This window comes from Gekko japonicus, unplaced genomic scaffold (assembly GCF_001447785.1).
Source record: "Gekko japonicus isolate JY-2015 unplaced genomic scaffold, Gekko_japonicus_V1.1 scaffold4364, whole genome shotgun sequence".
NCBI classification, from domain to species: Eukaryota; Metazoa; Chordata; class Lepidosauria; order Squamata; family Gekkonidae; genus Gekko; species Gekko japonicus.
Window position 1 is genome coordinate 65436 of NW_015169920.1, and position 11037 is coordinate 76472.

An 11037-nucleotide genomic window follows, 5' to 3' on the forward strand; every position below is an offset into this window, starting at 1 on the left:
AGTCGGCGGCAGGAAGAGAGTCCGTCATAATGGCGTCGTGGTGGTCTGGGGCTAATCATCTGTCTGTTCCCTGGTGCAGGTGAAGTTCGACCTTGTGGTATCGGCTTTCTCTCTCAACGAACTCCCAAGCTATTCTCAGAGAGAGAAGACAATACAGACTCTCTGGAGAAAGACCGATGGTTTCCTGGTGAGTGATGCCTCCGACCTAGGTCGGTTCAGCCTCTTCCGTATGTCATCCCAGGTGGATTCCGTTTCCATCTGCCTTGTCTTGTCGGCTTGCCCGAGGTCAAAGTCGCAAGAGCTCCTTGGGCTTTGCCACCCTTTTTGCAGATGACTTTTTAAAAAAGTGGGGCGTGAGAACGGGGGTGAAGCATTCCTCCAGTTTATCAGTGGTGGCAGCTGCATTCCCCACTGTTGATCACTATTAGCCCTTTTCCTCGCTTTGCATAATGCCAGAGGGAGGACTTAAGCATTTCCCTCACTCTGATTTGGCTTCGCAACGATAACCAAGGTTTGGATTTTACAAACAAGTTCTGCGCGTCCTCGATAGCCTGCTGCAGAGCACGCCGCATCTCGCATTAGCATGTCCCTTTGCACAAGGGCTCTGGCCTTGCACAGGCGGAAGTGCTAGCAGTGTTCCCTCTAAATCCGAGTGAGTGTGAGTTAGCTCACCGTCTTTTAGCCTCCGGCTCGCACATTTTTGTCTCCGCTCAGGAAGGGAGGGCTCCCGAGCAAACTCATTTACGCAGGAGCCAAATCGCTCGCTCACCACTTCAATGCCAGCCGCTCACAAAGTAGGATTTTTGCCCCCCACCAAGACTCCACAGCTTAGAGGGAGCACTGAGTGCTAGTAGAGTAGGGGTGTCCCAGCACACATGGAACGTGTTCATACAATCCAAGCCCAGATCCGAATGGCTTTGTGGTGTGAGATTATGTCTGAAACCAAGTGAGGCCCCGGGCCATGCTTTCGTGTCCTCGCTTTGACATTGTGTCATGCAAAATAAAGGTGGAGACGCACATGTGTGCCAAGTTGCCACTTCTGGGACTCCATAGTAGAGTAGGGGTGTCCCAGCACACATGGAACGTGTTCATACAATCCAAGCCCAGATCCGAATGGCTTTGTGGTGTGAGATTATGTCTGAAACCAAGTGAGGCCCCGGGCAATGCTTCGTATCCTCGCTTTGACATCGTGTCATGCAGAATAAAGGTGGAGATGCACACGTGTGCCAAGTTGCCACTTCTGGGACTCCAAGTGACAGAAAATATCACTTCGCATGAAACTTTTCCATCCCATCCCCCCCTTCCCCTTCTCGGGCATTGAAGTTGTGAGCGAGCGATTCAGCTACCGCATAAATTAGTTTGCTCTGGAGCCATCCTCCCTGAGCGGAGACAAAAATGTATGAGCCGGAGGCTAAAAAAACTGTGAGCTAGCTCACACTAACTCAGCTTAGAGGGAACACTGGTCCTTGGTGACCTATGGGGTTACTGAGTTGGGGGGGATCCAGTGGGAGGGTGGGGTGAAGAGAGACCGTGTAACCCGGAGTCTGGTGTACTTTGGAAGTTCTACAAGCTTCTTTTTGGACCAGCTCTGCGCCAGCTAAAGTTCAACCGGATGGGTCCGCCCCTTGGGAGGTGCCTCCTCCCACCTGATCAGCATTCGTCTCCCTGCACTTGGGAAAGACAGAAGCCGTCTTGCGTTAGGGGTGCTGTGCAGGCACCCAACACTCCCTTCCTCCCGTCTTTTTTCTCTTTCAGGTTCTGGTAGAACATGGAACCAAGGAAGGCCATCAGATGCTCATGGAGGCTCGGGATGTCCTATTAAAGGTGAGGCGCTTTGGCCTGTTGGCACCCTGCTTCAGAACAGGCATCAGGGCATTCACAGAACCGCAGAGTCGGAAGGGGACAGAGAGGCCCTCTAGTCCCACCCCCTGCTCAGTGCAGGATCAGCCTAGAGCAGTGGTGGCGAACCTACGGCACGGGTGCCAGAGGCGGCACTCAGAGCCCTCTCTGCGGGCACGCGTGCCATCGCCCCAGCCAGGCCCAGACCATCATTAAAGTGTCCAATTCTCTGCCAAATAATTTTTTTCCCTCCAATTAATTTTTTATTTTAAAACAACAATACGTACATATTATTACCATATTCAACAAAAACATTTTCCTTCTTGCTTTAACAATAAAATAACAAGTTGGATAAGTTACATTGTTTTACTTTACAACAAATCCTATATTTGCCTTGTACCTATATACTATAGAGTGGGTACTGTGTAACTATTTTTAACTTCTTTTAGAATAGAAAATCCAACCTTACATCAACCTCCAATAACCCATGTAATATAACACTAAACAATATGCATAAGAGAAGAGACAACTTTCACAGCATTGAAGAAGATAGACAAAGACAAGAACAAGATTCTATGAAATTCAAAGCATTTGGGATTGTTTTCCTTACTTTGCTTGGATCATCTTAAGTTAATGCATGAGTTGTTTTTTCTAAAGTACAACCTCAGTATTCAGGTTAAATTGCCGTGTTGGCACTTTGCGATAAATAAGTGGATTTTGGGTCGCAGTTTGGGCACTCGGTTTCTAAAAGGTTCGCCATCACTGGCCTCGTGCATCCCTGACAAGTGTTTGTCCAGCCGCTGCTTGAAGACCTCCACCTCCCTAGGCAGCCCATTCCACTGTTGCACAACTCTGACTGTCAAAAAGTTTTTTCCCCCTAACATTCCCATCTGCCTTTTCTTCCTTGACCTGTGAGGAGGCTTTGAGCCGCTCACGTTCAGTACAGAGTGCACTGGAGGCAAGGGACAGGCTAAAGTGATGGGCAGGGTGGGATATTGCGCTACTGTTCCCCAAGTGGTGCCATTTATCCTCCAAGAGAAGTGTCAGGGGGCCACGGAGACGGGGCGCCCTCCGACTCCATCCCCATCCCCGTGGGACGTAGGGCCCACCACCACCTCGGCGGGAAAAGACCAGGAGCAGTACGAACCCCAGCATCGAATCTGCAGCGGGCGAGCCAGGAACAGTGGGACGAAGAAGCAGGAAGGAGGAACGGCGGGGACCGGGGCCGACTGGAAGAACAGTGGCAACAGGGAGATCTGTGCGCACCTGGGCACCCAGCCACTCGAGGCGCACCTGCGGTGCAGGGAGGGTGGCATAGAGGCCCCAGGTGTGGCTTGCGGGGTAGCCCCGGTAGACAAGGAGCGGGGTGGTCCTGGTACGAGGAGGGCGGGAGGATTATGGGGCCATTGGCCAATCTCTTGTAGCCCGAAGGAGGGACAGAAACGAATAAAGAGGCCGTCGGAAGGAGAGTCCGGGGAGGAGACGGTTGGGACTGCAGGTGGAGACGGGGTAAAGCTGGAAAGGCCGATCAGAGAGAGAGAGAGACAGGGTGAGCAACCAGAGGCGTCAAGGTCGTTGGCTTCCGGCCCAACACTCGCCGTAACCTCGGTCCCAACGAGGGTTTTGCCGATGTGAAGCAACATGCGCAACCCGAGAATCTGAGGACTTGGCTCTGGGGCCATTCATTCGGTTCCGAATCCTGGGTTCGGACTACCCCCCTAATGCGGCAGCTGACAAGAAGTTACGCCCTAAGGTTTCTGCTACTTACTGTAATCCCTCACAATTATTTCTTAATGCAGGTTCTTAAAAATACTTCTTAATCTGCCTCGCTGGTTAAGGGAGGGGAAGGGTTTTCCCAACACACACTAGATTTCGTTGGCTGTTTGTTTTTTTCTTTTAGTTCCCACTTTTCTCCTCAGTGGGGCCCAAAGTGGCTCACAACATTCTTCTCTCCTCCCTTTTGTCCTGACAGCAGCCCTGACAGCAGGTGAGGCTGAGAACATGTGACAGGCCAAGGTCACCCAGCAAGTTTCTGTGGCAAAGCAGAGATTCAAACCTGGGTCTTGTAGTCCGGCACTCAAAATAACTACACCACACTGGTTTTCATTATTTGGCAGATAGATTTGTGGTGCAGTATGTGGGGGTTTTTTTGTTGTTGGGGGGGATCTGTCTTTTCCACAGAACCATTAATTTGCCTGGAAAGAAGGAGGGGGGGGCGGCTAAGGGGGGGGGGAGCTCCCGGCACTGGGGTTTTACCTGCTTCACTTTCACAAGCACAAGAAGCTGCCTAATACTGAATCAGACCCTTGGTCCATCAAGGTCAGTATTGTCTTCTCAGCCTGGCAGCGGCTCTCCAGGGTCTCAGGATGAGGTCTTTCACACATCACCTCCTGCCTGGCCCTTTTCCACTGGAGAGGCTGGAGATTGAACTGTGGACCTTCTGCATGCAGAGCAGAGGCTCTGCCACTGAGTCACAACCCCCTCCCCTTGTTTGCCCTGACCCAAACCATTTGTTGTAACATTTATTTATTTATTTATTTATTTATTTATTGTTTGTATTTATCCCCCGCCTTGCCTGACAAGCAGGCTCAAGGCGGCTAACAAGATTAAATAACATAACAAAAAAATTAAGACTATCAATACGTACGATATCACTTAAAACAAGTGAACGGCAACAGTTACAGAACCAACTATGGCGGTCATCCAATCAAATCCTGAGCTAAGGGTAGTAACCAGCGGGGACTCTAGCCAGGGGACGGTCTAAGTTCGGCCAGAAGATGTTCCAGGGCACACCCCTCAGTGGCGGCCCCTAATCGAACGCCTGGTGGAAGAGCTCCGTTATACAGGCCCTGCGGAACGGTGAGAAGTCCCACGGGGCCCTGATGTTCTCTGGGAGCTCTTTCCACCAGTGTGGGGCCGCCACCGAGAAAGCCCTGGTTCTGGTAGTATTTAGCCTGGCTTCTTTCGGGCCAGGGAGGGTTAACCGGTGTTGCTGCCCTGACCTCAGTGCTCTCTGGGGCTCGTATGGGGGGAGGCGGTCCCAAGGGTTCCTCTGCCAGAAAGACTTGACATATAGAGTATTGGAGGGGGGGAGGAAAGTGGGGAGTGACATATTCATTGGTGTGGTGTTGTGGCTACGTCATTGGACTAGGATGGGGCAGACCCTGTTGCAAATCCCTGCTCATTGGTGAAGCACCCTAAGTCAGAGATGTCAGATTCACTCGTTACGAGGGCCGGATCTGACATAAATGGCCCTTTGTCCGGCCAGGCCATGTGTGCCATAAAAAGTAATGCCAGGTGCTGGAGAGAGAGACTTCCTAAAGGACGTAGGCAAACCCAATTAACGATATTGGGTTTTTTACTCAAAATACACACATGCTTAAAAATATTAACACTCATCACGGTGTTTCCTTAAAGTCTCTCCCTGATGCCCACCCTCCCGCTTCCACCTCCCGTTACTCATTAGCACTGGGACAGGATACAGGGACACAATGCACAGCCTCTTGTCACCGGTAAATAAAGGCAATGACCAGTTGCTCCTGGGCCGGATAAGAGCCCTGAACGGGCCAGTTCCGGCTCACGAGGCGCATATTTGACCCCCCCCCCCCTGCACTAAGTGAACTTCAGGGCAATAGTTCCCTCAGCCTAACCCACCTCACAGGGCAGTTGGGAGGATAGATGGAGAGACGATCAGGGCTATTTTTAGGCAGAACGCACAGGAACGGAGTTCCGGCTGGCTCCCGAGTTGGCCATGCCCAGCAGGAACTCATTAGCATAACAGGCCACACCCAACAGCAGAAACACATTAGGATTGGCTACATTAGGGGTGTGTGGCCTAACATGCAAAGGAGTTCCTGCTACAAAAAAAGCCCTGGGTTTTGACCACAAACAAGGTAAACAGAATAACAAGCAAAAGGTGGGTGTGGCTGGACGACAACACTTCTGGCAACATGGGGGTGCGGCCTAATGTGCTAATGAGTTGTGTTGTCGGGTGTGGCCCAATATGCTAATGAGTTCCTGGTGTTGGGTGTGGCCTATTATGCTAATAAGTTCCTGCTGGGCTTTTTCTTCAAAAAGAGCCCTGGAGATGATGATAAGGTTGAAGAGAAAGAAGACCCACCTGAGGTCTTTGGAGGAAGCGATAGGGAGGGCTGTCCTTAATCACGCTTTTCTTTCCATTGCTTCTCTTTACCAGGGCACAGATAAAGTCGTTCATGACCCCCGAGAACCTCACGTTTTTGCCCCAGTAAGTGTTAAAGCTACCTGGGGGGAAGGGGAGGTGGTACGGAGGCCTCCAAAGCTGAGAGGCTCTCTGGAAAGAGGGAGGGTCACTGTTCAAAGACGTGTGTCAACTTGGGGTGATGGGGATGGAGGTGACGTAAAGCCTGCTGCTTTGTGAGCCCCAGTGGCCAGGGACCCACGAGATCCACCATGATTAAACACTGACCCCCCACCCTTCTCTTTTATGGTCAGTGTCCGCACCATTTGCCCTGCCCCCGCCTATCACCTGACCGACCTCTGCCGTGTAACTTCATCCAAGCCTATCACCCCCTGCCTTTCAGTTGGGTAAGTGCCTTCCTCAAGCCTTTAATGATTGTTCCTTGATCTTGCTGCGGACTGTTAGAATTGCATTAAGAGAGCTTGTGTACAGCAGCTTGGAGCATAAGACTCTCCTAGTGGCCTGAAGCAAGCAAATTCTCTCTTTGCCTTCTCTGTACCTGTAACTGCCACATCTTTAAAAAAGGTAAAGGTTCCCTTGCTCGAAAGCCAGTCGAGTCCAACTCTAGGGTTGCGGTGCTCATCTCCGTTTCAAAGCCGAAGAGCCAGCGCTGTCCGAAGACGTTTCCGTGGTCATGTGGCCGGCATGACTAAACACCAAGCTGCACGGAATGCTGTTACCTTCCCACCGAAGTGGTACCTATTTATCTACTTGCAATTTCTTGCTTTCGAACTGCTAGGTTGGCAGGAGCTGGAACTAGAGATGGGAGCTCACTCCATCATGCGGCACCCGGGTCTCGAACCGCTGAACTACTGACCTTCCACAGCCTGCAGTTCAGCGTCTTAACCACTTGAGTCACCGCAGCTCCTTACATCTTACAGGGCTATATATATATATATAAAAAATGAAATCACCATGACCAGAAGCTAGATAAAACAATTTACTGATATTTATCGGATTATTATTCATTGATTTAGCATTCACATTATATCGTACAATCTAATGTATTTTAACCTTTTGTTCACCTAGCACGTTTATATGTTGCTGGCACAAACCCTTATGCAAGCTGCAATTGCTAACATGTAGATGTAATATTTCAAAGACACTTAACACAAGTTGCTGGCATATACATGCGATATTTCAAAGTCCGTTGGTATACTACCAGTGAAGACTCTTTTGTGTTCTTTCCAGACTATGTTTTAATTTATGTATGGATTTTAATTCTATATATTGATCCTAAATGTCAGGTTAGATTTACTATGCCAGTAAAGGTATCATACACTGTACATTAATAGTATATTCATAGTCTTTGAAATATTGCACACATATGCCAGCACCTTGCATAAGTGTCCTTGAAATATCACATGCAAATGTTAGCAATTACAACTTGCATAAGGGTTTGCACCAGCAATATATAAGCGTACTGCATGAACAAAAGGTTAAAATACATTAGATAGTACTATATAAGATGAATACTAAATCATTGAATAATCTGATATATATCAGGAAATTGTTTTATCTAGCTTCTGGCCACAGTGATTTCATTTTTTTATATATATAGTTTGCAAGACATCATGGTACCATCTTGTATTTCCATACCTTGCAGGGCTGCAGATAAGCATTGCCCAAGTAGTAGACTTCCAGTGCTTGGATCGCTTCAGTAACCAGCAGCCGAGCACATGTCGTCTTTGCCGGAGATCCTGGATTCTCCCATTTAGTGATCCCTGCAGGAGGCGTCGCTTCCCTCTCTCTGCTTGACATCCCAGAGAGAAATAGAGCTATATTCAAGCCCACTAAGTAGCACCTTAGAAGCCAACAAGATTTTCGGGGCATAAGCTTTTGAAAGTCAGTGCCTCTTCCTCCATACCTGGCGAAGGGAGCTCTGATTCTCAAAAGTGTTGTTGAAATATTACACGTGAATGTAATATGCTGTTCTGGATATTACTTGGGCACTGGAATTTCTTCGGGTAATTATTCCTGCCCGATATGAAGCATGGGTTTTGGTTTTCTCCACTGTTGCTATTTATCGTTTTTATTGTTTGTTGGTTTTTATGTTTTGAGCCGCCCTGAGTCCATTCCTGGGGTAGGGTGGGGTATAAAATAATAATAATAGGAGGAGGAGGAGACGACCTGGGAAATCTTGTGTGTCTCTAAGGTGCTAGTGGACTTGAGTCTGCCTCTTCTGCATGATCACCCTCTGAGAGTTATCTTCATCCAGAGAAATAGGCACCGAATGGACTGGTGATCAGGGTTCCCTCTAAGCTGAGTTAGTGTGAGCTAGCTCAGTTTTTTTAATCCCGGCTCACACATTTTTGTCTTCGCTCAGGAAGGATGGGACTCCAGAGCAAACTAATTTATGCAGCAGCCAAATCGCTCACTCACAACTTTAGTGCCAGTAGCTCACAAAGTAGAATTTTTGCTCACAAGACTCCACAGCTTAGAGGGAGCATTGCTGATGATCTGACTTGATACATTAGCTTCCTATATTGGGAGGTTGGTTGGATAGAAATATGGGGGGATATCTTTGAACCTAAAAGGGAACCCCAAGATTACCCACCAGGTAGCCAGTTTCTGTATGGTGATACTCAGATTACGGAAATTCTGTGGTAGTTCGGTAGTTATGGCAGTTAGATATTAGATTAAATTTTAATCTGCTTTTAATGTTTTACCGATGTATTTTAAAATCTGGGAGTATTGTAAATGTTTGATCTTCTTTTTGCATGACCGGCCTAAGGACTGGAGAAATGAACTGAACTGAATCTAATAGGGTGCTGATGTTCAGACTTTGCTTCTTGGGGAGGGGGCAGCAGGAAACGAGCAGGGGGCGGTTCACTTCTGGTAGGTTTTCGCCTCCAATCCGAGCCCAGTTTGGGGGCAATCAGTTGTAAGGAAATACGAGAGAGCGGGTGTGTGTGTGTGTGCGATTTCCTTGTGTGCTGTCCACATCTTTGATATTGGCTATGTTCCCGGCTGTGGGTGAAAACCGTGACCCCGGGGGCCTTCTCGTTCCCTCAGCTCGCTCTGTGGACACCGCCGTTTTACCCAGGATAGGTTTGGTGCTTTGTAAACGACCGTTCTCAGTCTCACCGCAGGACACGGTGTTTGCTGAAGGCCTCCAATCGGTGTCCTTTGCCCTGGATTCTTCAGGAACAGAAAGAAACGAAGACCTGCCCTCGGCGGGGGAGGGTGGAGTATAATTTAAATAAATAAATAACTGTGCCACTGTTATCCTGGAGGAGCACAGAGGTGGGGATATGCCAGTGTTCTGAATTGCAGTTCACGTTCCGGTGCATCCGTGTGGGCTTGGTTTAAATACAGGGCCAATGATGAGGGTTATGGGGCCAGGTGAGCACATCCTTTAGCTGAGATCAGGAAGTGGATCAGGGTGGAATAAAGCAGTATTGCTAAGGTCCTTCCCTCCCCACCCCCCTTCCCCTTTATATTCTCCCAGAACCCACAGCTGAAGGAGGAGATATTCTCTTTCTTGATCCTGCGGAGAGGGGCAGGAGAAGCCAATGAGCCGTGGCCTCGGATTACCCAGCCCGTCCTCTGCCGATCCCGCCACGTCCACGTCCACCTGTGCTGCCCGGATGGCACCCTCCAGCACGCGTGCATCACCCCTCGCAAACACAGCAGGTACTGGTTTCCTTACCCTCTTTGGGCCGCCGCGCCGGCGTTCGGCTTTCAAGGGCGTGAAGCGTGACAGCCGCGTTCACGATTGCAGGATGGGGAATCTTCACCTGTGCCTTCTTCCTCGCAGGGACCTTTACCGATGCGCAAGGACCAGTCATTGCGGAGACCGCCTGCCGGTTCTGAACCTTGATTGCGAACCAGCTTTGGAAGAGCAGGCGGACCTTGGGAACAAAGAGGAGAGCTGATGGAGCTCTGTGCAGCCTGCCTCCTTCAAGAACGGGGCTCAGCTTCTTGGGCGACATCTGTGTCGTGTTAGCACAAGCCAGCCGGCACGCCAGCTTCAGCTAGCTGGACGGACCGTGTGGAGCCCGTCGGTCCGATTGAAAAATGCCTGGTTTGGCCTCGCGATGGGATCTAGAGCGCTGGAGTTCATTAGGCCCCAGGCCACGCTGCCTGGTTGACAAACCTCTTGCCATGCGATCTGTTCCTTCCAGATGCCCTCTCTGTGTGTATGTATTTCTCTCCCCTTGGCATGGTGTGGCTCTGGATTATCCGTTCACACAGCCCCACCTCCCATCTCCGGACAGTGCTACAGTCCCTGAAATGCAGAAGGGACTTGGACTAGAAGGTCTGTGTGATACGTCTGTTGCTGGCCCGTAACGTTTCAGGTGAGGGACTGAATGCCTGAATCCTCATCCCTTATGTCTACGCAGTATTTCTTTGTTCTGCCTTTCCTCCCCGGAGATGAGGGCACAGTGTTCACGGTTTGCTCTTCCCCATTGCTTTGTTGTTAAAGTACTACCAATACATTGAGTTCCTGTTGTGTCGAACCAGAGGCTAGCCTGTATCTTTTCCCCTGGTTGGTTTTGTAAGCGTTTTATGTGGGCAAGCGTCCACGCAGTCCTCCACTTGCAGTGTGGAGCAGTGCCAAGTCAGCAGTGGATGCACCGTGCCGTTCTTCGATTTCTCATAGTTCAAGGTCCGGTCTTTGCCTTAAGGGGCTGAGAATACCTCCCACTGTAGCTGAAACTCACACAAGCTTATTAGTGGAGACTGGAATGAGGAAGGCTGAGAGGTGATCACTTTTGAACCTTGGGCTCCGGGTCATTTAATGCAGACGACAACTTTGTATTTGATGGCCAAGCTGGCTAAAGAATGGCTAAAAGGGATTGTAATGGGAGGCCTTTAGTTCTAAATGGGGTCAGGAGGGATGAGTTTGGGACTAGAAGGGAGGAGGAAGTCTGGACTGAACTGGGGCAGTGAGCTGAGAAGGAAGTTGGGGGAGCCGGGATTCCTGGGTTGTGTAACTTAACTCCCGGGTAAGTATCAGCACGGTCAAGTTCATG

General features: G+C 49.7%; 1 protein-coding gene across 1 annotated transcript in view; it reads left to right on the forward strand.

Moving 5' to 3' along the window:
* METTL17 (methyltransferase like 17) overlaps positions 1–10510 on the forward strand; it is a 28202-nt gene extending 17692 nt beyond the window's left edge. The window contains exons 8-13 of the mRNA XM_015417526.1: positions 80–187; positions 1756–1824; positions 6035–6085; positions 6313–6405; positions 9510–9694; positions 9819–10510. Coding sequence (XP_015273012.1) covers positions 80–187; positions 1756–1824; positions 6035–6085; positions 6313–6405; positions 9510–9694; positions 9819–9936 — 624 coding nt within the window. The 3' untranslated portion in view covers positions 9937–10510. The remainder of the gene's footprint in view (positions 1–79; positions 188–1755; positions 1825–6034; positions 6086–6312; positions 6406–9509; positions 9695–9818) is intronic.
* The last annotated feature ends 527 nt before the right edge of the window (positions 10511–11037 follow it).